We start from the raw sequence: 27,273 nt of genomic DNA, 5'->3' as shown, positions 1-27,273 counted from the left end.
TTCATCAGTCAGATAGTTTGATACCATGTTGAAACTTGCCTCCATATGGTTTCCCACCCCCAGTTCCATGCCCACCCCCAAGACCAAACTAAACAACCCTAAGCTACTGCTCCTCATGACAGCTTTTCCATGTATGCCTGATAATCACGGGTTCCTCTCCCATCTCCCACCCCAGTTATGCTGCGCGGAACTGCTGCACACGCGGTGTGGCTTGAAGAGCCTGCACCAGAGGGTTGTTCCCTGCTAACATGGCCCAGTTTGACTCAAAGCCACCTGTTGAAGTCCCAGAAGGTGACTCTGGGATGCCACAGGGCCATCTGCTTCTTATTACAATGTGCTGAGCCCCAAGGCGAAGCCATGAGGGGTCCAGGGTTTCTGTGTATCACTGACGATGTCAATGGCCCTAGCCCGGATGTTCTTTATTCATGTGACTCACGATGCCCAAACAGCAGGCAAAGTTTCCAGAGCTTTGCAAACTAGTGTCCCTTGAATGGAATGGGGCCCATGGATGTATCTGACTTTGCTATCTTATCTCCTACGACAACTGGGTGTTAATTTTTTAGGTGGTTTGTCCCAGTCCCAGTCTCCTTCACTTCCTATTGTCTTTGCGTGTGTATGTTGGGGGTGGGGGGAGATGGAGTCTTGTTCTGTTGCCCAGGCTGGAGTGCAGTGGCGCAATCTTGGCTCACTGCAACCTCCAACTCCTGGGTTCAAGCAATTCTCCTGCCTCAGCCTCCCAAGTAGCTAGGACTACAGGCGTACGCCACCACGCCCGGCTAGTTTTTTGTATTTTAGTAGAGACCGGGTTTCACTCTGTTGCCCAGGCTGGTCTTGAACTACTGAGCTCAGGCAATCCACCCACCTCGGCCTCCCAAAGTGCTAGAATTACAGGTGTGAGCCACCACGCCTGGCCCCTATTGTCTTCTACCTGCATGCTTGACAAACTCACTTTATCTCCCTGGCTCTCAGGCAGCTGTGTGGGTGAAATCTAGACTGGTTTCCTCCCTTTTTGGGGTACTTGTAAAATGAGCCTAGACTGGGCTGTCCTCGATGGTCCCTTCAGGCTGACAGTCTGTGACCAATATAGGACACCGACTAAGTGCAATGAGCCTGGAGTTGGGCTGCCTCAGTTTCTGATCTGGCTCTGCCACTTAAAAGCTGCGGGACCTGAATTAAGTTAGGCTCTGTGTGTCTCAGTTTCCTATCTGTGGAGTGGGGATAATGTTACCTTCCTCATGGAATTGTGATGAAGACTAAACGAGTCACTGCACAGTACAGGCCTAGCAGGGGCCTGGCACACAGCAAGCCCTCTGCAAATGTCAGCTCTTTAATCTTCTCTGAGACTGAAACATCTTGTCCTTTGTTTCTGCTACATGCTGCCTTGTTCTCACCCAGGCCATCTGAAAGCCTTTGCGACTGGCCTCAGACTGCTTTTTGCATGTGTGTTTAAGTTATTTTTAAAATACTGTTTACAGCTTTATTGAAATTCTTATTTATCATTATTTTAGACAGAGTCTCATTCTGTTACTCAGGCTGGAGTGCAGAGGTGTGGTCACAGCTCACTGTAAGCTCAAACTTCTGCGCTCAAGCAATCCCCCCACCTCGGCCTCCCAAGTAGCTAGGATGACAGGCACGCACCACTGTGCCTGGCTAATATTTTAATTTATTTATTTTTATTTTGAGACAGGGTCTCACTCTGTCACCCAGGCTGGAGTGCAGTGGTGCGATCATAGCTCACTGCAACCTCTGCCTCCCAGGCTTAAGCGATCCTTCCACTTCAGCCTCCTGAGTAGCTGGGACTACAGGTGTGCACCACCACACATGGCTAATTTTTGTATTTTTTGTAGAGACGGGATTTTGCTATGTTGCCCAGGCTGGTCTTGAACTCTTGAGCTCAAGTGATCAACCTGCCTTGGGCCTTCCAAAGCACTGGGATTACATGTGTGAGTCACCATGCCTGGCCAAAAGTTGCCTTTTATGCTCAGACCACTCAACCGCTTGCCTGCATCAGAACCTCCTACCCTCTCTTCTAGTCCCGTGCTTTTGCCCACACTGTTCCCTCTGCTAGGATGCCCTCCCCTTCTTCTGCCTACTGAGCTCTGCCCGCTCCTTCTGGATCTAGTCAGTGGTCATCTGCAGTGGAGCGGCTCCTCAGATCTCCACCCCACCGCAGGTCACATCAGGCAATCATGCATCATCCTCGATTGCAGTGTTGTTTCTCACTAGAGTCTGAGGGCACAACCAGGTCTTGCCCATCGCTGTATCCTAGGGCCTGGCACACAGCAAGCAAACAGCCTGCAGTGTGCACACCCTGCCCATAAACACGAATCCTCGCCTCTCTGTGTTTGACTCTCCCACCTACCGACTTTGGGCTCTTGGGATCATCTGCTTGTCGCAGAGATGGTGGTGGCACCTGAGGATTTGTGAAATAACACAGCATTGTTTACTCTCCCCTCTCCCACCCTGATGGGTCATAAGCATTTAAAATACCAAGTCAGCAAATGTTGAAATTGGGCCTTATTAAAATCAATTTATTCACCTAGCAGTTTCCATTTATAAAGGCTAAACGAGTAACAATAAGAGCCATAATAGTGACCGCCCTGAACATTTACAGAGCATTTCTCTAGCACGCGGTCTCAGGTAGTCCAGGTGGGGCTGCTGACTTGAAATACTGCTCCTTAGTGGACGGAGATCCCGGGGCCAATGCCATTTAAATTGGGCTGGCCCGGGCTCCTTCAAACTCTGCCGGCACAAGCCTTTCTGCAAGGGGGTGAAACGAAGGCTTATTAGGCCGGCGGGCCTGTTCGTGGAGTTGTTTTTCTTGGCAGTTGCCAACCTGCAGGAAGCAGGGATTCAAATGGCACCCACAGCCTCGCGGAGGCCCCCACTTCCAGGTGCAGCCTCAGCTGCGTCCGGCCCCTGCCGCCGGCGTGTGATGTTAAACAGACTTGGGGGAGGAGACCCAAAGCAGGCTCATTTACTCAAATTCTTCTGTCAGCATGGACTGAAGTGAGCCGGCCCCCTGGGAGCCTCCTGCTGGGTCGTATTCAGCCCTCCTTGGCCTATTTCAAGCCACAAATGAGGCTTTTCTTCTTTTATGGGGAAAGGGCGGGAACATGGAAAAGTCCCCAGGGCCTGTTAAATCTTCCCTTCCCATTACAGTAACGTGAGTCTAATGTGGCCAGGAAACCTTCCCCAGTCAAAAGCAATTACAGGCCCCGGGATTCCTCCAGGGACTGCCTTTTCCCATGGAGGTCTCGTTCGGTGAGGCTGCTTGGCAAACATTTATTGAGTGCCTACTATGAGCCAAATTCTTATTACAGGAACCTCCCTAGTTAGTCCCAGGCTTCACAGTGTAAGCTCCCCCTTCATGAGCACTGGGGGAGCACACATTTTCCAGCTTCCAGCTCATGCTCCAGATGAATGGGCTGGAAGATTCTTTCCTCAGGGCTGGGTGAGTTTAGCGGGGGCCCCAGGTGCCCATAGAAGGGAGGAAGTTAAGAGAACAGGTCTGGGAGTCAGCCAGGCCTGGGTTTGAACCTCAGCTCTGCTAGAAGCAGCAGTGGGAACCTGGGCCGCTTACTCCGCCTCTCTGAGTGCGTGCCCTCATCTGTAAGGTGGGGATTATGGCTACCTCGCAGGGCAGTTGGAAGGATGAAATGAATGAGGGGCAGCAGTGGTTCTCAGAGACAGGTCCCAGAGCAGCAGCAGAAGCACCTGGGTTCGTGTTAGAAATGTGAATTCTGGGCTGGGCACAGTGGCTCACGCCTGTAATCCCAGCACTTTGGGAGGCCGAGGCGGGCGGATCACCTGAGGTCAGGAGTTCGAGACCAGCCTGGCCAACATGGAGAAACCCCATCTCTCCTAAAAATACAAAAAAGAATTAGTCAGGCATGGTGGCAGGCGCTTGTTATCCCAGCTACTCAGGAGGCTGAGGCAGGAGAATCGCCTGAACCCGGGAGGCGGAGGTTGCAGTGAGCTGAGATCACGCCATTGCACTCCAGCCTGGGCAATAAGAGCAAAACTCTTCTCAAAAAAAAAAAAAAAAAAAAAAAAAAAAAAGTGAATCCTGACGTGGTGCATATGCACCATGGAATATTATGCAGCCATAAAGAATGAGATCATGTCCTTGGTGACAACATGGATGGAGCTGGAGACCTGAACTTATCCATCTCATGCCTGTAATCCAGCTTCATCCATGTACTGCATCTATGTTCTCACTTATAAGTGGGTGCCAAACATTGAGTACACATGGACACAAAGAAGGGAACAATAGCCACCAGGGCCTGCTCAAAGGTAGAGGGTAGGAGGAGGGTGCTATACTTATTACCTGGGTGACAAAATGATCGGAACACCAAACCCCCATGACACACAATTTATCTAACGAACTTGCGCATGTGCCCCTGAAACTAAAGGTTAAAATGTGAATTTTCACACCTGCAGAATCAGAAACTTTGTTTGGGGTAGGGTCCAGGAATCTGCATTTTAAGACATTGTCTGTGTTTTAACAAGCACGCCACCCTTCTCCAGGTATTCTGAGAGCTGCTAATGTGTAAGAAATGCTGTAACTGAGAGCACAGGTTCTCCAACTTGGTTGCACTTTGGGATAATGGGAGGAGGTGGGGGAGACCTCAAAATGCTGATGCCTGGGCCCCACCCCTAGATTCTGATTTAATTGGTCTGATGTATGGCCTGGGCATTGGGAATTGTCAAAGCTCCCAGGTGATTCTAGTGTGCCTCTGAGGTTCAGAACCACTGGCTTCGAGCCTTACACACAGTGCTCAAGACCTGAGAACTGTTCTTACCCTCAGCACATTCCCATTTAGAAAGGGTATTCTAGAACAATGTCCCCATGCTTTGCTACCAGGCAGGCTGGGTTCAAATTCTGGCTCTATCTCTTAACTAGAACTAAGACTCTGGGCACATCATTTAGCTTCTCTGGGCCTCAGTTTCTTCATCTATAAAAATGGGAATAATGCCACGCACAGTAGCTCATGCTTGTAATCCTAGCACTTTGGGAGGCCAACCAAGGTGGGTGAATTGGTTGAGCTCAGGAGTTCGAGACCAGCCTGGGCAACATGGCAAAACCTCATCTCTATAAAAAGTATAAAAATTAGCTGGGTGTGATGAAATACTTCTGTAGTCCCAGCTACTCAGGAGGCTGAGGTGGGAGGATGGCTTGAACCCAGGAGGTGGAGGTTGCTGTGAGCCAAGATTGTACCACTACACACCAGCCTGGGCCACAGAGCCAGACCCTCTCTCTCCCTCTCAAAAAAAGAAAAAAAAAAAAGGGAATAACATTCCAGATAACACGTGTAAGCACAGATCAGTGCTTCACTACTCATGGTTCCACAAACATTTCCTCATCACCCTCCAAAGCAAAGCACGGCTGCATGGAACCCAGCTTTCCAACCCAACAGCTGCCATTCAGGAAAGGGCTGTGACCACTTTGCTCTCAGTAGAAAATGGTGCGGAGGGCCCAGGGTGAGGGGACATGGGCACTTGGATGTCTGGAGTATGCCAACTCCTCAGGCCCACCTTGGGGCTCCAGCCTCCTCACTACTCTCCTGACCTCAGGAGGACAGCTCACCCAGGCTTATCTTATCTTTGGAAACTTTTTTTTTTTTTTTTTTTTTTTTTTTAAGATAGGGTCTTGTTCTGTTGCTCAGGCTGGAGTGCAGTGGCACGATTATGGCTCTCTGTGCCTTGACCTCTCAGGCTCAAGTGATTCTCCAGCCTCAGCCTCCTGAGTAACTGGGAATACAGGTGTGTATGTGACCACCCCCAGCTAATTTTTGTATTTTTAATAGACAGGGTTTTGCCATGTTGATCAGGCTGGTCTTGAACTCCTGGGCTTAAGTGATCCTCCCACCTCAGCCCACACTGGCTTCCCAAAATGCTTGGATTACAGGCATGAGCCACCGCACCTGGCCTGGAAATTTCTTTCATCCTTTCTCCAACTCCTAGTCCAAAGGAACCTATTCTATAGAGTCTTATGCTTAGTGGGGAAGTGGTTTATCGATTATGGCTTAGAACTACAATGACCCACTTAAAAATCGCCATGATGCAGCAGATGTGAAGTTGAAGGTTTTCTCATGTTGTCCTACTTGGTCTCTGCAAGAACCTGGGACATGGAGGTGATAATGAATGGCATGAATTGTCTCATCGACCCTCTTAGAACTCAATGGCCAGCCTGAGTCTTACCCACTTGGTACTCTTTCCAGGGCTGTCCTTCCTGAATTGAACTGGAGGAGAAACAACTGCCTGTCAGCATTCTATAAACTCTATCCCCAGGTCACCCACATTGTCTTACAAACCCTGGAAGGTGGGAAGACAGCCTGGTGGGACCCAGGGGCCTACACAGCCTTCATGTGCCTGGAGGGTCTTGGAGCTGTAGAAATACAGCTGCAAAGCTGGCTGCGGAGTGAGTGAATTTCTCTTAGCTGCAAGAACATTGTTGCAGGGCAGAATTTATGAATCAGGCATAACTGAAGGAAGGTGGAAAAGAGGAAAAAGCTGCGGTGCCCCTCAGAAAAACCACATAAACCAAAACTCATTGTTCATGGCACGAACTCCCCCCAGACAGAAGGAGACATGGTCATGTCATCTGGCCTTGGACGAAGAAGCCTTCCTTTCCTAATTGGGGTAGATTTAGACTGATGCTAAAATGATACAAATTCCCTAAGAGCACAGCAGCTCCTGATGACGCTGGGCTCAACCAAAGTTTTGGGACTTCGCACATGCTGTTCTCTTTGCCTGGAATGTTCTAACCAGCTTTCTTGAGCCCTGTCCTTCCTGTGGCTCACCAACTTCTCAGCCTTGGATGTTTTGACTCATAAGACCTCATCCAGGAGGTTGTCTTTATTTCCCTTGGTCTGAGTTGCTGCAGCACATTGTCTCACTCCTCTAGAGTACCCTACTGTATACTGTAATTGACGAATTACTCAGTCACTGCCCTCCCTCCCCAGAGTCTGAGTCCCCAGGAGAGGACATCCTTTATCCTTGTGTCCCCAGCCCTTCGCACAGTGTCAGGCATAGCAGGCACTCAGTTAATGCTGCAGGGATGAATGGATGGAAACGGAAGGGGCACTGTGAGCAGGGGCCAGGAGTTCAGGAGACTGACAGTTCATTCTAAGGACTTCTCCAAGTGGCCAATCTTCAGGCTGAGGATCTGAGGCAACCACCTGTGCCCCATGCCCACCAGCACAGAGTCCAGGCCGCAGCAGGGCTCACCTGAAAGATGGAGTATTTCACATAACCGATCTCTATGCAGGTGCTGTCATTTGTTGGCTTGCTGGAGAGGAGTGCTTTGAACCTGAACAAGGACATAAAAAAGAGATAAAAAGGACTCACACACAAATCCATGGCTCGCAAAAATAAAAAACAAAAACAGAAAACAAACAAACAAACAAAAAACTCAGCTCTCCTGACAATAGAAAGACTTTGTTTCTTCCCCTGCAACTCTGAAATATAGCAGTGTTATATCCTTACATTTCTTAATTTAAACCCTCCTATTATACCGTAATCTAATTTGAAGTTAAAACTCTAAAGTTAAAAAACGCTGTTTCGAACAATTACATTCATTCTCCAACTGGTGATTGGAAAAGAATGAGTGCTTGTTAAACCCCGTCCATCTTTCAGGGCCTGTCACGTGGCCGCCACCTTCATGGCATCTCTCCTAAGCCTAGGGCTACGACTTCACTCCCTCCCCTCTGGTGCCCATGGAACACGCTTTGCTCCACGAGGGCAGGGACTTCAGTGGTTTCTGTCTCTGCTATATCTCCACATCCTGTCCCAGTATGAACCTGACACATCATAGATATTTAATCAATGTTTGTTGACTACCTACTCATCTCCCTTATGGGTGATTTTCTGTCTTGGATTTTCAATGCACTTTCCTGCCCATCAACTAAACTAAAAGCTCTTTGTGGGTAGAGATCTTATCAATGGAACACACAGATAATATGTTTAAGAATAAGCTGATACGTATCTGTTTTTTTAAACTCATTTTTGAAATTATAGATTTACAGAAGAGTTGCAAAGATAATATAGAGAGTCCCTGTTTACCCCTCACCCAGCTTTCCCTAATGTTAACAGCTTACACAGCCATGGTACCTTTGTCAAAACTAAGAATCTAACATTGGTACAATATTGATCTGGTTTGTCTACGGTGTCATGACTGAAAACTATGTAAGGGAAAACATATTTTTCTTGCGGTGGCAAAGCAGACATCTGGGGTTTGTGTTTGGTTTTGGTGGGCGGACTGGAGATTCCTGGATGCTTTTAGAAATGCAGGGAGTGCTAGTCACACACATTCTCTTAGCAAACTTCCTGGAAGGGAGTTCCATTTCTGGGTTGCCGGTGTCCTTACCCAACGCAGGTACCCCCTGCTCACCACCCAGCTGGGACTCTTGCTATTCTTCATTTTGGCATCATTCTCTCCTGCCACCTCCTCATTTCGGCATCAATCTCTCCTCTGCCCCAGCCTCACTCCTCCCTGTTCAGGTCTCTGGACAATATGGTTCTAAACTGTCAACCCAATCTCTACTCAAAGGGAGAAGAAAGGCAGTTGCAGAGCTAGCAGAAAGGGTGAGCAGTTCTTCCTATTGCTACATGATACTACTGTCTGTTAACTCCACAGTTAGGGAAAAGTAAAGTCAGGACCTGTGTATTTCAGTGACTTATGCCAAAGTCTGTTCCCTGACATTTGGAGAGTGGCAGCCTCAAGGCTCCTGTGTGTGGGGTCTCAGGTTGTTCACTGCTCAAGGCCGCCTAGCCGAGGGAGCCAAAATCTAAATCCATGCTCTGCTCCCAAACTCGGCTCCCCCTGCCTCCTTTATTTGCCCAGAGGGGAAGGCACCTTGTTCTAGGCTGTTTATGCTAGCAGCTTCCCTGTACTCTTGGATTCTTGATTTTGTTAAGATGATCTGCCAGTTCGGTGAAGAGACCACCAAAAATGACTTCAAAAAATAGTGATAGCAACAGCCAAAGTCATAATGCAGCTGCTTTCAAAACCGATGATACATACCTTGGAGAGGCTGTAAATAACAGCACTTTGTGAGCATAAAATGGTCTTCCTTCTACCAGAAAGGTAACATCAGACATTTCTTTATTGTTAAGAAAATGAGGATCTGGAATTGGAAAGGGAAAAAAAGGTAGCTTTAGTGGAAAAAAAGATGAAGTTTAGATTTATCTTGTAGAAGGTGCAAATAAGAGTGAGCAAGGAAATCTTGGTGATAAAATACTCATTGGCAAGACAGCAACCAAACAGCAGACAGGACTAATTAGAGGAACAGTCAAGCCACTGAAATTTAGTTTTTCATAGGAAATCCTTATAGCTTATTTGTGATTAAAAGTAGCATTTCCCCAGAGAAGATTCACCTATAGCTAGAGTGAACTTTTCAGGTGTGAAAGGTAATCACCCACCTACCTTGTCTCTAAGAATGCCGCTCATCATAACAGCTTACACAGCCATGGTACCTTTGTCAAAACTAAGAATCTAACATTGGTACAATATTGATCTGGTTTGTCTACGGTGTCATGACTGAAAACTATGCAAGGGAAAACCTCTGCTGCTCTCTCTCAGGGCTCAGCGCCCTCCCTGCCCAAAGGAAGTGGTTTAGAAGACCTGTCCCCTGGCCACTGCATTCCAGGTGATTTAAGTCCAAGCCTTTCTCTCCCGGGGTCAGTGACAAATGAGCCAGTCCCCTGCCCTCATTTTCTAGAATAAAGATTTAGCTTCTACTTACTGAGCACTTATGGTATGCAACCTGGTTGCACATTATCCCCACTGTGCAGTTGAAGAAACTGAGGCACACAGAATTTACAGTGACTTGTTCAAGCTAGTGACTGGTGGAGAAGCTACGATTCGAACTCGGACATTCTGATTGGATGGCCTGCTTGGTTAAACACTAGGATCCTCCAATTTGCCTGTCATTTCAGCCCTTGAGACCCGAGGCTCCTGAAGGTGCCAGTCTGTCCTCAGCTCAGCACTTCTGTCTTGTTGAGAATATCCATCAACACCCCCTGTCCTACGTTTCTTGAATCTTCCATTTCCCTCCATTCCCTTTGATATTACCCTAGTTTGGGCCACATCCTCTCTTCCTGGGAACTCACAGGAGCCTCTGTTGGTCTCTCTGCCTCCACTCTTGGCCCCCTCAATCTGACGGCCCACCTCACTGCAGGCGCCATCCTTCCTAAAGCTAGCTCTGATCATGCCACTCCCCTCCTCTGCTACAGATCATTCAATAACTCCCAAGTGCTCCCAGGATAGAGTCTAAATGTCTTAATGAGGTTACTTGTGACTGGGTTTCACTGCCTTCTCTGGCTTCTCCCTGTCAAACTGTGTGTGTGCTTGAGCTATGGGTGGCTCTCAGTTCCCCATGGGTGCTATGTGCTCTCTCCCCTCTGGGGCTCTGCACTCATTGTTCCTTTACCTAAAACACCCTTCCAGACCCTTCCAAACCTGGCTCATCCCTAGGTGGTCTTCAAGTTTCAGACATACTGATCAGATGCCCTTGGTCAGTAAGCCTTGCCAGATTCCCCCACTTTCCCCAGACCCAGTAGCCCCAGCTGAGTTCCCACAGCATATGCACCCCTGCTGTAGCCTCATCATGCTATGATGTATCCACGTCTGTCCATTTCAAACCCTTTCATCTGTGTCTAGTACAGAAAGATAGTAAAGTGTAACAACAGTATGGGCTCTGAGGCTAGAAATCTCAGCTGTGTAACCTTGGCAAGTTATTTATCCAGTCCATGCCTCAGTTTCTCCTTCTGTAAAATGGAAATTGCAGTACCCATTATACTCCATCACAGAGTAGTGAGGAATAAACGAATGAGTGAATTTATGGAGAGCACTTAGCAAAGTGGCTGACAAATGAGTATCCCTCAATAGACATGACCATAATACTATTTGTAGAGGTTCAGTGGATGTTTTTTGAGTGAATGAAATAATGCCTTGACTCCTGTTGCAGAAACTTGTTCTAGGAGGCTGCCGAGGACCCGGGGGCCCTTCTTAGCCTGTAGGCCCCTTTGTTGTTGATGGGCTCTTCCCCAGGGGTCCAGGGGCTGTGCTGAAATGAAACCCCACTGCGTCCTCTGGCTGGATTTATGGGTTGTCCTAAACTATTGAGGGCAGGACCTAGCTCCTGTCTTCCTGGGGGATGTGAACACTCAGCTGTTGGACTCACCCTGTCTGTCTGTACCTTGGGGCCCTGGCCTGGCTGCATTTTCCCCAGACTGCTGTAACTTGGACTCAGAATTTGCCTTCCAGACTGATTCTCTTCACTCAGACCCTGAACCCTGTGCTGCTCCAGACGGTGATCCTGGTGGTCCTCCACTCACCTTTCTCTGTCGGTACAGAGCTGCCTCACTTCTTCTCATTTTTTTTTTAAAGGCTCTTACTTTAAAAATATCAGAAAAGCGTAAACAGTAAAAATCACCTGTGTAATCCCACTTTCTTTAAACATTTTAATTAAAAAACTCCCCCCAGAACTTCTGAAATGATCCAGATAAAGGGAAAAGAGGCTGCAAGGGAAGGCCTGAGAGTTGACGAAAACTCATTTCTTCACTTGACTTTCTCTCTGCTCAGTAACCTGCCTCCCTCTGCTCACCTATCACACCCACTGTTCATCTCCAGCCAGTTCCCCATTCCTGCTTCCCAGACTATTAATATCCTCTACTTTCACTTTTAACACTCTCTCCCAGAATTCACTGGGAGGGCAAGAGGACACCATAACACACACACACACACACACACACACACACACACACACACACACACACACACACACCAGTGTTCTCCGATTTGCCACAGTCCCCACCGCTCCCTATTGTCTAGCGCTGAACCCATTTCACTCATTTATATCACCTGCCTAGTCCCACAGAGATGCTGGTTTGAGATCCTTGTCACTAATCATTCTTGTCTTTTCTTTAAAGCAGGTCCCTAAAGAACCACTATTTGGCAACCTTTAGTTATGCTAGCTTGAGCTGCTGGACTGAAGACACAAAATATACCTGCTCTATATTCCATTCATTAATAATTACATGATGCTTTTTCTTTCATATCATGAGCTTTGAGCCTCTTAGGTCTGCCTTTTCTTTTCTTTTTGGTGCTAACCCTTGGAATTCTAATGCTTGGGCTGAAAACCAGGAACTTAAATTTAAAAAAAAAAATTTTTTGAGATGGAGTCTCACTCTGTTGCCCAGGCTGGAGTGCAGTGGCATAATCTTGGCTCACTGCAACTTCCACCTCCCAGGTTCAAGTGATTCTCCTGCCTCAGCCCCCTGAGTAGCTGGGACTATAGGCATGTGCCACTGCGCCCCGGTAATTTTTTGTATTTTTAGTAGAGACATGGTTTCACCATGTTGGCAAGGCTGGTCTTGAACTCCTGACCTTAAGAGTAGTGAGGAATAAATGAATGAATTTATGGAGTACACTTAGCAAAATGGCTGACACATGAGTATCCCTCAATAAACGTGACCATTATAGTAGATGCTCAATGGATGTTGATGGTATTTGATCTGCCTGCCTCGGCCTCCCAAAGTACTGGGATTACAGGCATGAGCCACCATGTCCGGCCCAAAATCAGAAACTTTTAACTGCTAGTGAAAGAAACTTCAGCAAATTCAGGAGGAGAAAATGTTCCCTCCCAACCTGTAGCTAAGGGAAAGCAGATTTTATGCCACTGAAACTGACCTGGCAAAAGTTTGCTCTAAGGATGGTGTCTTATGAGGCACCGAGACATCAGAGATTGTTGCTGTGTCCTGGGAATGTACCCCTCACTCTCTAACGTTTGCTAACTTGACTGGTCTTCATAACGTATTGCCCTGATAACATTTTAATTAATACCTATTTCCTATAAGGGAGAAGTACTTGTGACTTGGGCACATCCCAGTTTTCCCTACACGTGGTCAGAAAGATAGACAGCCTTTGACTCAGCTGCTAAAATTTTCCATTTCAGCAAAAAGTTGTGTCTCATTTAAATTAACAAGTTATTCAAGATGGGAACAAAAATAACTTTAAAATAGTCCCATGAATTCAGCCTTTTAATTAATCTAAACTAGCTCATCCCTTTCAAATTTTGCTAAAGAGTAGAAATTTCAGTCTTCTATTACTCAGATGCCCTTCAACTTTATTAGGAAAGGGAAACAGGAAGTAGGAAAGGTCCCCAACCTATCTAAGGAAAAGGAATCCTTTATCTTTAATATTTTATAACTCTCCAGGCAGCAGGCAGACAGTCTCTTCCATCAGAAGGCTCATGTTTCAGGCCTCAAAGCAGCCTGATATTCCTTCTCCTTTCTGTAGGCTGATCAACCCGGTTGCAACAGCCCCAGGATCCTCTGAAAGAACCTCGTGCCTGATGGAAAGGTTTCTTCTGAAAAATCTCAGAAGCTGGGACTGCAGAATGACAAAATTACGGCTTCTGGGCACACCTGGGTTCAAGTTCCAGCTTCACCCCATACTGATATTGCAGCCATAATGTAGGATGAGTCACAGTGCCTGCCTCTTGGGGTGGCCTGAAGATGACTTGAGATAGGGTAGGTCAAGTGCGTGGCTGGAGCCGGCACAGTGAACGCCTCCCAGAAGAAGAGGTTATTGATACTGTCATGGGACTTCTGAGCATCCAGCCTCTGCAGCTCAGGTATGTCCCCTCATATTTTTATGGGGGTGTGTGTGTGTTGTGGGGGCTTTGTTCTCCTTTTCTCTTATTTCCCTGTAGAAGGATCTCCACTAGAGGAACAGCCCTGGCTCCTCACTGTCTCCCGCTCATTCCTTCTTAGTGAGGAAGAAGGACTTTTAGAGGGGGGAGTTTGGGGGACAGAGCTGCCATGTGCAGTGTGGCCTTCTTTCAGGAGCCACCTGTGCAGCGGATGTGTATGGAATCAGGAGGTCTTCCGCAGCCCCCACTGTCTGTGTCTAGGGGAGAAAGTCCCTTTAGTTGGCAAATCTCCTTGTCCACATTCCCAAGGTATGTTCTCCAGTGTCATCACACAATAAAGGAGAAATTCTGATTTCCCCTGGCCTGAATCCTGAACCGACCTTGTTTGCCCTTGAACCCCCTCCCTCCTTTTTTATGGCATTCTTTGGCTCCCTATCCTTAAATCACAAAGCAGCAGCCAACACAGGCCCGGGGGAACCACTCACCCAAGCGTGAGGTCTGTTTCCGTTTGATCTCCGTGAGCTTGGGGATGGGGTAGGGCCCGTAGCAGTGTGTGAAGATGACGCACAGCTGCTGGCTGATCACTTCGTTCTGCAGAAAAGAAAGAGGAGGTCATGATACTGGGGGCTGTGGCCAGCCTCAGCCAAGCTGTGCCCCAGGAATGCATCCCTCCAGGTGATTAGAGCTCACACATTTACTGCACGCCACAGGAGAAATCCTCTGGGGTAGCACACAAGCCGTTTGCACTCACGAGTCCTGGATTTACTTGCTCTGTTTTGTCCACTGTCTATTTCTAGTGGGTTCACTGGTGAAGCTTAAGAAATTTGCAATTAAATTCTTTTCTCTGGCCCTCATGATTCGCTACCCACTGGAAAGCAGGTTTTTGTAGTTCATAGAGAAAGGAAAGTAAGGTTTTACCCCAAAGCCACCTTTACCAGTACTCTAAAATTCTGGAAGCAATGAATTCTCCTGAAATTAGCAGGATTTCAGGAGAATTATCCTGAAATTAGCCCTTTTGATCCTGTGGCTGTGCTCTCCATTAACGAGACAAATTCTCCTGATTCAGCTTTCGTGTGAACTTGATTCTGGTGCTGAGGCATTTCCGGACCCAGAAGTGCTCAGCTGAATCATTGGCTCCAAACAAAAGGTGGGAAGGAGCTGGTTCCGCAACCCCAAACTACAGCTGCCCTTCACTGCTGGGGACATGGGAGCCTGCTTCTCCTTGACCCTCATCGTGCATTGATCTCTTCCCACTTTGCAGCCATTTCCTTTCATTAATCTCCCTCCAGCTGCAGGTGTATAGGAGGAAAAATGAAACACAGCATTTTGTTTCTATTTATTGGAGAAAGGGTGTTGAAACTAGGGGCTCAAAGGGGTCACATTGAAAAATATTTACAATAGATTAAGGAAGAAAAGTAGGTTACAACACAGTTTGTATCAGGTCTTTTGGAAATAAAACCCTCTACAAATATATTTGGATTGACAGATATGTATAGAAAAAGATCTAAAAAAAATAGAGTAGTTACCTTTGGGTGAGATGAGGATGTTTTTTCTTTTACTTATATTTTCTACAACAAACAAGCATTGCTTTTGTAATAAAAACAATAAATATTCTTTTGAATTTTAAAAGATGGGTTTGGGGCCACTAGTGATGTGAGTGGTTCAAGCTGTTCTTAAATCTACCCACTTCATTGTGTTCCCAAGGCAGAAGCATACAGCTTGGCATATAAAAGATAATCCAAACCCTTCAATTAAAGTAGGTAGATCACAGAAGGAACAGTGTCACCTCAGATGTGATTTACAGGGGCATAATCATACTTGAAGGACAAAGAGACTCAACTTTCAAAGATGAGGCTTTATAACCAGAGGGCATTCAGTGCTCCCCTCACTTAATACTCCTAAAAATAACTGGCTACCAATGGGCTTAATGCAGTTCTTCTCGAAGTGTGGTCCCTGGACCAGCATCACCTGGGAGCTTATTAGAAATGCAAATTCTTGGGCCTTGCCCCAGACCTTCTGACTTAAAAACCCTGGGAGTGAGGTCCAGGAATCCGCATATTAACACATTTTCTGGTGATACTGACATTCCCTTAAGTTTGAGAACCACAGGTTCCATGCACTGAAATTCTCTCATGGGTCTGACCTGGGCTGTGGGGTATAAATTTGTTTCCTCTGGCCTAAAGCCCTGCCACCCAAAACGTACTCCATAGACCACGAGCAGCAGCATCCTCTGGGATCCTGTAGGAAATAGACACTCTCATTCAGGCCCACTGAATCAGAATCTGCATTTTTAACACACTCTGCAGCTGACTCCCATGCACATTCATGCTTGAGAAGCACTGTGTGGTAAGAAGAATTATGGCTTTCTAGAAGACTGCATGCCCTAATAACCCCTGGGACTGGGATTGTGAACACATTACTTTACATGGCAAAAGCAACTTTGCAGGAGTAATCAAGGTTAGTGCTTTAGTCCATTAGGGCTGCTAACAAAACACTCTAAACTGGGTGGCGTATAAAGTGCAGAAATTTATTTCTCACAGTTCTGGAGGCTGGGAAGTCTAAGATCAAGGTGCCAGAAGACTCGGTGTTTGGTGAGGGCCCACTTTCTCATAGATGGTGCCTTCTAGCTATGTCCTCACATGGCAGAAGGGGTGCTGAGGCCCCTCCGGGGTCTCTTTTGTGGACCTACTCACCTCCCAAATACACCACTTCCTAATATCATCACCTTGGGGGTTAGGACTTCAACATTTAAATTCTGGGGGGACAAACATTCAAGAGCATAGCAGTTCCTCATGAGTCAACCTTCAAATAGATTATCCTGGATTATCTGGGTGAGCTCAAAGTAATCACATGAGCCCTTAAAAGTAGAGGCAGAGAAGGACTTCAGAAGGGAGAGGGGAGAACAAGATGACAGAGATCCCAGTCTGAGAAGGACTTGATGCTCTGTTGCTGGCTTGAAGATGGAGGGGCCACATGGCAAGCTTGTGAGGGGACTTAGGTAACCACACTAGGAGTTAAGTGTGACACCAACAGTCAGCAAGGAAGTGGGATCTCAGTCCTACAGCCACAAGGAACTGAATTCCACCCAAAACATCTGAATGAGCTTGGAAGCAATTCTTCCCCAAAGCCCCCAGAAAGGAACACAATCCTGCTGACTCCTTGATTTTGCCCTTGAGATCCTAGGCAGAGAACTGAGCTGGGTCACACTGCACCCAGATTTCCAACCCAGAGAAACTATGAGATAATAAATAGGTGTTGCCTTATACCTCTAAATTATGGTCATTTGTTACTGCAGCAATAGAAAACTAACACATCTCATCTAAAGTTTACATCTATTGAACTATATTTCATCACCTCTGTAACCCAGAGTGCCAGACACATGGTGGACATTTGATAAGTACTGGCTGATCATAAAAAAGATAAGACTTGTTATCTGCAAAAATGCTTTGTACAGACTGTATTATGAATGTTAGGGATAAGTCTCACTCGTCTACACCAGGGTGTGTCTCATGCATCTTGCTGGTGAATCAGCTCCCATCTAATTAACTCTGAGTGAAGTAATAAAACCTGTTTCCTGGACTCTTGTGCCCTTCAGAGAGGCCTGTACAGTCTGTAGACTCTTCTGCACGTTTTTCTTTTTTGGCAGACAGTGGTGGTGGTTTGACTCGATTCAGGAGGTATTGATTAAACATGGAAGAGGTGTCCTGCAGTGTGAAAGGCACTCTTTTGGGGCCGCAGAAGCAGGCAAGGCAAGACCCCTCCTCCGCTGGAACTCACAGTTGACCTCTCTTTCTAACTTTAATGTGTACTGTATCACCTGAGAACGGAAATATAAGGGCTGACCATACTTGTTCCGAATGGACAATCTTCAAATACGTAACAATGGTCAGGGGGAGGTGCAACTCCCCACTTTTTAGTTGAGGGCATTGCATGCTCACTGCATTCCAAAGAGGACAGTATTGAAAGAGGGGAAGAGAGGAAGATTACAGTAGAGAAACTTGACAAACACTGCCTCAGCCAGGTGGCCCAGGTCAACAACAATAGTGATAACTCACCTTGATGGAATGTGCCCTTGATAAGATGTCTTTCTCTCTGGGGTTTCCCTCTGAAAAATCCATAACCCCAGTCTAATCATGAGAAAAACGTCAGGCATATTCCACTAGAGGGGCAGCCTACACAATGTTTGACCAGTACTCCTCAAAACTTTCAAGGTCACCCCAAACAAGGAAAGTCCGAGGAACCGCCTCCATCAAGTGGAGCCTAAGAGAAATGACGATGAAGTGTAATGTGGTATTCTGGATGGGATCCAGTAGCAGAATAAGACACCAGGTACAAACTAAGGAACTCTGGCTATTTCTCAAAGAACTACAAATAGAGTTACCATTCGACCCAGTAATCCCATTACTGGGCATATACCCAAAGGAAAATAAATCATTCTACCCAAAAGACACCTGCACTCACATGTTCATTGCAGCACTATTCACAATAGCAAAGACATGGAATCAACAAAGGTGCCCATCAGTGGTGCACTGGATAAAGAAAACGTGCTACGTATACACCATGGACTACTATGCAGCCATGAAAATGAATGAAATCATGTCCTTTGCTGTAACATGGATGCAGCTGGAGGCTATTATCCTAAGTGAATGAAAGTAGAAACAGAAAACCAAATACCCCATGTTCTCACGTGTAAGTGGGAGCTAATAACTGCGTACACATGGATATAAAGTTGGGAACAAGAGACACTGGGGACTCCAAAAAAGTGGGGAGAGAGAGAGGGAAGGAGGCAAGGGCTGAAAAGCTACCCATTGGGCCCTATGTTCACTATTTGGGTGACGGATTCAATTGAAGCCCAAACCTCAGCATCATGTGGTATATCCATGTAACAAACCCACACATAAACCCCGTGAATCTAAAACAAAAACAAAAACAAAACCCTAAGGAACTCTGAATAAGGTATGGATTTTAGCTCATGATAATGTATCAATATTGGTTCATTATTTATAACAAAGGTATCTAGTAATATAGCCTATTAATCATAGGGAAAAGTGAGTGAAGGGGTATATGGGAACTCTCTGTACTATCTTCTCAATTTTTCTGTAGATCTAAAACTGGGCCTAAAACAATAAAATCTATTTTAAAAACCTTGTGTGGTGGTGCATGCCTATAGTCCCAGCTGCTTGGGAGGCCAAGGATTGCTTGAGCCCAGGAGCTCCAGGCCAGCCTAGGCAACATTGCGAGACCCTGTCTTTAAATTATTTTTTTTTTAAATTGGCTGGGCCTGGTGGTGCATGACTGTGGTCCCAGCTATTCGGGAGGTTGAGGTGGGAGGATGGCTTGAGACCAGGAGTTTGAGGCCAGCCTAGGCAACATGGCAAAACCCCACCTCTAAAAATAAATTTAAAAAAACTTCCCACCATGGAAATATGATTATAATGAAAGCACTAGAAGTTCAGGAGAACAAAGGAAAGAGGGAGAGTGGAAGCTTAAACTGGACATCAGGGGGCTCCCTATACTTTATCCAGTCATTCCCCAGAGGTTTAGGGAATGTTTCCCCATGCACTAAGCTATATATTCATTCATTCATTCATTCATTCATTCATTCATTCATTCATTCTCCAAATATTTATTGAGCGTCTACTAAATACCAAGCACTGGCTGGTCCCCAGGAGTTGGACATTGTGCAGAGGATTAGGGGGCTATGCCAAGTGTTGGCACCAAAGATGCTGCCTTTTGCGAGGCTTTCTCGCTGCTTTCTAGCCACTTCTTTTTCAAGGAACAGAATCCTAAGAGAAAACTCCCTGCTGCATCCTTGAATCTGTTCATGTTTGTGGAGGTGTCTGCCCTGTGCCCTTCCCAGTGCTCCTCCTCCAGGCAGTGGAGCACCAGTGTCATTTGTCCTGATTACCTGGGACCCAAAACGATTGTGAACTCCAGGAGGGCCCTCTGAGGGTAAGGGGTGGCGTCATTCCTATCAGGTGACTGCTGTCAGGGGATGAGATCCATGGGTCAGGGGGGTCAGACTGGGATGAAAAGCTGGGTTATCCGATGGGTTTGGTAAGTCCTGGACCAAAACCCAAAGACAACAGAATGGAAGCAACCAAACTTGAGGCTCATTCCATTCTGGAGGTGGGAATGGGTGGTGGTTGTGCTGGGACAGATGCCTGCATTCTCTGAGCAGCACATTTAAGCACAGTGCTTTAGGCCAAAGGGATGACTGGCTGCAGTCTCAGGGCAGCAGGCCAGTTGGTCTTCACGTGCCGAGTCTGACCTGGGAGGCCGGGACGAGTCCGGGAGGATGGGTGGGTGGGGGTGAGGCCAGGCCTGAGGACACAGTCCCTGGTTAGTGCATGTTATTGGCATGCCGCTGGGTATACCTGCCATTCAAGTCTCTCACGGGAAATTCTAGATGTGCAGATGGAGTAAATTCAGGTCCTCTGGACTCAGAACTGTGTGGCCATATAAAAGAACTAAAGGAGAGTGAAGCAAAATTCTTTTTCTTTTTTTTTTTTTTTTGAGACAGGGTCTCTCCCTGTTGTCCAGGCTGGAGTGCAGTGGTGCAACCGCAGCTCATTGCAACCTTGACCTCCTGGACTCAAGTGATCTTCCCACCTCAGCCTCCCAGGGAGCTGAGACTACAAGTGTGCGCCACTATGCCCAGCTAATTGTGCGTGTGTTAGTGTGTGTGTGTAGACGAGGTCTCAGTATGTTGCCCAGGCTGGTCTTGAACTCCTGGGCTCAAGAGATCCTCCTGCCTCAGTCTCTCAAAGTGCTGGGATTACAGACATGAGCCACCATGACCGACCTTGCAAAATTCCTAATAGCAAGGTTGCCAGGAAACTCTCCTGAGATGGAGTCCTGTGGATTTGGGGGTGACATCTTTCCTCTTCTCCTTTGACTCCATTCTTCTCCTAAAAAGATGTGGAAACACTTTCTTTTCTTCGGAAAGGAGCACTAAGATTAATCCCAAAGGTCCTTTATAGGTGGCTCAGGCTGGAATTCTATGTGTTGGTAAAAATATAAACAATGGGATGAGATGGCGTGGGTCCCAGTCCTGACCCTTCACTCACTAGCTCTGTGACCTTGGGAAAGTTACTCAGCTTCTCTGGGCCTTGGTGTTCTTTTCCAAAGAGGATTAAAAATACTTGCTTGATGAGGTTGCTATGAGGGCTAAAAGATAACGTATCACCATATGCTGTTAGGTTGAACCAAAATAAAGTGCCGCTATTTGATCGTTTTTAATCCCTAAACAGCAATTTACCATAGTTGAACCTCATTCCTTTTTTTAAGATGTCATAAAATTCATGGCAGATTTTAAGAAAAGAAAAAAAAAAGCCCTCCTTATTAAACGTACACATCCATCTTTTTTTTTTTTTTTTTTTTTTTTTTTGAGACGGAGTCTGGCTCAGTCACCCAGGCTGGAGTGCAGTGGCGCGATCTCGGCTCACTGCAAGCTCCACCTCCCGGGTTCACGCCATTCTCCTGCCTCAGCCTCCCGAGTAGCTGGGACTACAGGCGCCCGCCACCATGCCCAGCTAATTTTTTGCATTTTTAGTAGAGACGGGGTTTCACTGTGTTAGCCAGGATGGTCTCGATCTCCTGACCTCATGATCCGCCCACCTCGGCCTCCCAAAGTGCTGGGATTACAGGCGTGAGGCACTGCGCCCGGCCATCCATCTTAAGACCCGTTTCAAATGGAGAAATGCTCAATTGTGAAAAAAGCTGTGTCTCAGAATCAAGAGAAAGAAGAATTACTGTTACTTTTGGGGACACTGACAGCAAGCTCTCTGTCTCAATCCACATCAAGGAACTCACTTTGGCTGGGTGCGGTGGCTTGCACCTATAATCTCAGCACTTGAGGAGGCTGAGGCGGGTGGATCACCTAAGGTCAGGAGTTCAAGACCAGCCTGACCAACATGGTGAGACCCCGTCTCTACTAAAAATACAAAAAATTATCCAGGCATTGTGGCAGGCGCCTGTTAATCTCAGCTACTCAGGAGGCTGAGACATGAGAATCTCTTGAACCTGGAAGGCAGAGGTTGTAGTGAGTCGAGATTGCCCCACTGCACTCCAGCCTGAGTGACAAGAGCAAAACTCAGTCTCCCCCCGCCCCTCCCCCCCAAAAAAAAGACCTACCTCTACAGACAGCTCCCTTGTGGAGCAGGCTAGGCTGCATTGTGAGGGGTGAGCACACCTGGAAAGGTGGAGGCAGGTGGAGGGTGGGCTACCAGCCCCAGAAGGATCCCAGCAAGATCCTCAGGCCCTGAGTGCAGCACTCATCTTACTGCTATTGTGCAGTCACACATCTACTTTGATATGTCCCTTCCACTCATGGCAAGTGATGTAGAGTATCTACTTATGGTAGTAATATGTTTCAAACACATTTAAGAAAAAGATCAAGTAAATAATAAATTGCATCGATGGTATGCATGCTTCATGCTTTCTTTAAGTAGTACTTTTTCCAGGTCTGGAAAAGATTCTGACAGCAGGATTCAGATGACTGGGCTGGGAAAATCACTGGGCTAGATGATTTCCAAGGTTCCTCCCAATGCAGATGCTAGGGGCCCATGACTGCACCTGACTTGGGACCATCTTCCCACCAAAAGAAGTCACCATGGCTGCAGGCCATGTCTGCTTCTGCCCTTAAAGGGGATGAAGCTGTCATTCCACAGTGAGATGTGCACTGCAGGGAAAACCCTGAAAGGGAGCCGAGTGATAGGGTGACCTCACAGTTAAAAGCATGGGTTTTGTGTCTGGGTCAGGATCCTGTCTCTGCAGGATGACCCACTCTTGGGCCATCATCACTAACATAGGAATGAAAATACAACTATCTGCTTCCCAGGAGCTGATGAGTAGAAAGTGCCTAGAATGGCACCTGGTACAGTGATCAATTCCATTAGATCCGTGTCCAGGCTTGAGTGCCTGGGGCTGGCCACTTCCTAAGCACAGGTCCTGACCATAGAGAAAAGGGAGGCCAGAGGGATGGTGAAGAACTGAGTGAGGAGAGGGGAGGGAGTGAAGAAATGAAACAAGGAGGTGAGAAAGACAGGCCCAATCAGTTGCTAAACACAAACTTGTCCCTGGGGTCAACAAATTAAGAATTTTTAGCAAACTGTTTTACTAAATCTTATTTTAAAAGGTTTTGAGTACACACTGTGACTTTCCTCTCTTAGATGGTTGGACTGTAGTTTTGTGTAGAACTGGGAATGTCTCAGTTGACTTTCTTTTTTATAATTAATTTTTGTTTGTTTGTTTGTTTTTGAGACGGAGTCTCGCTGTGTCACCCAGGCTGGAGTGCAGTGGCGCGATCTTGGCTCACTGCAAGTTCCACCTCCTGGGTTCACACCATTCTCCTGCCTCAGCCTCCCAAGTAGCTGGGACTACAAGTGCCCACCACCACGCCTGGCTTTTTTTTTTTTGTATTTTTTAGTAGAGATGGGGTTTCACCATGTTAGCCAGGATGGTCTTGATCTCCTGACCTCGTGATCCACCTGCCTCTGCCTCCCAAAGTGCTGGGATTACAGGAGTGAGCCACTGTGCCTGGCCTTTTTTTTTTTTTTTTTTTTTTTTTTTTTTTTTTTTGAGATGGGGTCTTGTGATGTTGCCCAGGCTCTTCTCAAACTCCTGGACTCAAGTGATCCACCTGTCTTGGCCTCCCAAATCAGATGACTTCTTGAGCTGTTTGATACTTTTGGGATCTGATCCTATGTCTATTTGGTAGTTGTCATTTTGTTCATGGTTAATTATTAGAGAGGTAGAGGCACAAAGAGATTGGACCATTCCTTAGAGGCTTTATGGATCCCCTTTACTATAATTTTTTCTGCTTACATGGATGTTTTTGCTTTTGGTGACATGGACAGTCACTGTCCAACTGGGGGCTATGCAAACAGACTCACTTCTTTGAGGGTGCCTGAGATCCCAGATGGGTTAAGAAGATGACAATAAAACCCAGCACTTTGGGAGGCCGAGGCAGGCAGATCACAAGATCAGGAGATCAAGACCATCCTGGCTAACACAGTGAAACCCCATCTCTACTAAAAATACAACAAAAAATCAGCCGGGCATGGTGGTGGGGACCTGTAGTCCCTGCTACTCAGGAGGCTGAGGCAGGAGAATGGTGTGAACTTGGGAGGCAGAGCTTGCAGTGAGCCGAGATCATGCCACTGCACTCCAGCCTGGGCGACAGAGGGAGACTCCGTCTCAAAAAAAAAAAAAAAAAAAAAAAAAAAAAAAAAAAAGATGATGACAATAGTACACAGCGGTCAGATTGATCTTTTAAAAACACATGATTACTTCTGCTTCAGGAAGATGTAATAGACCTACTTTTCCCTAATCCTTTTGCAAAGTGCAACTAAAAACCCTGGACATTATATATAAAAGAAACATAAGAAGACTTTAAAAGGTAGAGAGAAGATGGCAGACAACCTAGGGAGCTTAGGACTGGAGGAGCAGCACAGTGGTGGTTTCACTGGACTTCCTTTTTGCCTTATCATCCCATACTTGACATTGAAGAAGCTGCAACTGATGGCATAGACGGGGAAAAAACCACAACAAAAGCCTGTTCTCTGTAGCCAAAGGACCACTAAAGGGATAGCCTAGAAGGCAGAAAACTTTTAGACAATAGCTGCTCTACTCCAGCCAAACAGCACAGAAAACCTGTGGACTCACCTTGCCAGCAAAAGTCAAGTGGGAAGCCTAGACTTCTACCCTTGCCAGGCTGCAACAGAGCACCCCTGAAACTCCACCGAGATGGTGTCATTGAAGGTCAAGCAGGGAGCCAGGACCTTTATCCCCACCAGCCAGTAAAGAGCTTTGGCCCAACCCCCTGACACCCAGGTGTCAGTGGAGACTCAGGGAGCCTGTGTTCCCCTCTCACCCAGCAGTAATGAGGCATCTCTCCCACTCCCTGCTGGGGTGGTGTCACAGGACACCACTGGAGAGTCGGACTCTCACCACTGCCCAGTAGTCATGGGGCCACCCCCACCACATGTCAGAGAAGACCACGTGGGGGCCAGAACACTTACCTGCTCCCACCTACCCCGAATAACTAGCCCCTAACTTGGGTACCAACAGAGGCCAAGTAGGGGAACCTGGATTTCTGCATGCACCTGGCAATAATGAGGTGACAACCACTCTTCCCCTGTCAGAACAGTGTCAGAGAAGGTCAACTAAAGCAGAAGGTCTAAATAAGATCAAGAACCTCAGAAAACATCCAGATTTCAATCAAAGACCACTCATAATACCATGGACCAAGAAGATCTCCAAGTGAATGAATAAAAACAAATCAATGCCAGCATCAAGATAGCAGGATGAAAAGACAAGCTACAGAGTTGGAGAAAATATTTGCAAACCGCATATCTGACAAAGGACTAGTATCTACTATACATAAAGAACAATCAAAATTCAACAGTAGAAATGCAAACATTTAGAATACAAGCTTAAGCTTAAGACACAAAGAGACATTTCACTTGAAGAGAATATACAGATGGTGGACAAGCACATGAAAATATATTCAACATCATTAGACATTTAGGGAAATGCAAATTAAAACTACAATGAGATATCACTACATACCTATCGGAATGGCTAAAATGAAAAATAGTGACAACACCAAACAGTGAGGATATGGAGAAACTGAATTACTCAGTCTTTTCCAGTGGGAATGTAAAAGGGTACAGTCACTTTGAAAACAGTTTGGCAGTTTATTTAAAAACCAAACATGCAACTACCGTAAAACCAAGCAGTTGTACTCCTAGGCATTTATACCAGAGAAATGAAGATAGATTCACACAAAAACCTGTGCATAAATGTTTGTAACAGCTTTACTTGTGATAGCCTAAAACTGGAAACAACTCAGATGTCCTTCAACAGTTGCGTGCTTAAGCAAACTGGGGTACATCTATCCCATGGAATACTATGCAGCAATGAAAAGGAACAAGCTGTGGATACATGCAACATCCTGGATGATCTTCAGAGAATTATGATAAGTGCCAAAAGTCCAATCTCCAAAATTACATACTGTATGATTCCATTTAAATCACATGACAAAATTAGAGAAATGGAGGCTAGGTAGGGGCTGACGGGTGGAGGCAGGATGGAAGTGGGTGTGGTTCTAAAAGGGCAACATGAGGAATCCTTGTGGTGATGGGAATTTTCTGCTTGTTGACAATCATGTCACTATGTTGGTTGTGATATTTTACCATAGTTTTATATTGCTGTTGGGAGAAACTCAGATCCCCCTGTGTAAATGGTACACAGGAATCTCTCTGTATCACTTTTTACAACTGCATGAATCTATAATTATCTTAAAATAAAAAGTTTAAAAACAGAAACACTTTAAGTTTTGAGTTTTTCATCACAAAATGAAAATCTTAAAAACTTAAAAAAAATTTTAAAAAACCCCCACAGATCACACTTTGCCCCAATCTAAAACCTCTCTTGTCGTGTCCCATTCATTACACATAGAAGAAAACCCAAACTTTCCCTGGCCCAGTGCAATCTGATTTTTATCTCCTACACTTTTTCCTTTGAGCACACAAACATGTTCCTACTAGGAGCCTAATCACCTGCAGTTCTCTTATGCTTTTGCCCCAGATCTCTGCACGGCTGGAAGCTTTTCCTCACTTAGGTGGTAGTTCAAATGCCACTTTCTCAGGGAAAACTTCCTGACCATTTTGTCTAAGTTAGACCTCACCAGCCCCACCCCCAGAGACCATAATGGTCCAATTTCATTTTGTAAACACTGATCATGCTCTGACTCTGTTTTGTTGATTTATTTTCTTGCTCCCTATCAGTAAGCTCCAGGAGGATAAAGAACATATCTGTCCCATCACCACAGTAGTGCCTGCAACCAAGTGGGCACTCTTGATTATCTCTTGATTATGCCTAGAGGAATTTTGTGTTAGAAAAACAAGCTAGAGGCCAGATGTGGTGGCTCATGCCTGTAATCCCAGCACTTTGGTAGGCCAAGGCAGGTAGGTCACCTGAGGTCAGGAGTTCGAGACCAGCCTGGTCAAAATGGTGAAACTCTGTCTCTACCAAAAATACAAAAAGTAGCCAGGCATGGTGGTGGGTGCCTGTAATCCCAGCTACTTAGGAGGCTGAGACACAAGAATAGCTTGAACCTGAGAGGCAGAGGTTGCAAGGTTGCAGTGAGCTGAGATCATACCACTACACTCCAGCCTGGGCAACAGAGTGAGACTTTGTCTCAAAAAAAAAAAAAAAAAAAAAAAAAAAAAAAGGCCGGACACAGTGGCTCACACCTGAAATCCCAGCACTTTGGGAGGCCAAGGTAGGCAGATCAGGAGGTCAAGACATTGAGGCCATCCCGGCCAATGTGGTAAAACCCCGTCTCTACTAAAAATACAAAAATTAGCTAGGAGTGGTGGCGCGCGCCTGTAGTTTCCAGCATACTTGGGAGGCTGAGGCAGGAGAATTGCCTGAACCCAGGAGGCGGAGGTTGCAGTGAGCTGAGATTGTACCACCGCACTCCAGCCTGGGCAACAGAGCAAGACTCCATCTTAAAAAAAAAAAAAAGAAAAAGAAGTTGGGAACTCTTTTTAAACAGATGTATTTTTAAAAATGCATATATTGTTCTGCTCCTGGGGAAGTC

At 46.3% G+C, this 27,273-nt stretch overlaps 1 protein-coding gene across 7 annotated transcripts in view; it reads right to left on the bottom strand.

Moving 5' to 3' along the window:
- ABTB3 (ankyrin repeat and BTB domain containing 3) overlaps positions 1–27,273 on the bottom strand; it is a 338,658-nt gene that overhangs the window by 10,314 nt on the left and 301,071 nt on the right. For all 7 annotated transcript variants that reach the window (XM_005572127.5, XM_045365859.3, XM_015431489.4 and 4 more), the window contains 3 exons: positions 14,147–14,252; positions 9,029–9,131; positions 7,234–7,315 (listed from right to left, as the gene is read on the bottom strand). In XM_005572127.5, coding sequence (XP_005572184.2) covers positions 7,234–7,315; positions 9,029–9,131; positions 14,147–14,252 — 291 coding nt within the window. The remainder of the gene's footprint in view (positions 1–7,233; positions 7,316–9,028; positions 9,132–14,146; positions 14,253–27,273) is intronic.

This window comes from Macaca fascicularis, chromosome 11 (assembly GCF_037993035.2).
Source record: "Macaca fascicularis isolate 582-1 chromosome 11, T2T-MFA8v1.1".
Taxonomy (NCBI): Eukaryota; Metazoa; Chordata; class Mammalia; order Primates; family Cercopithecidae; genus Macaca; species Macaca fascicularis.
This window is presented reverse-complemented; position numbering and strand designations above follow the sequence as displayed.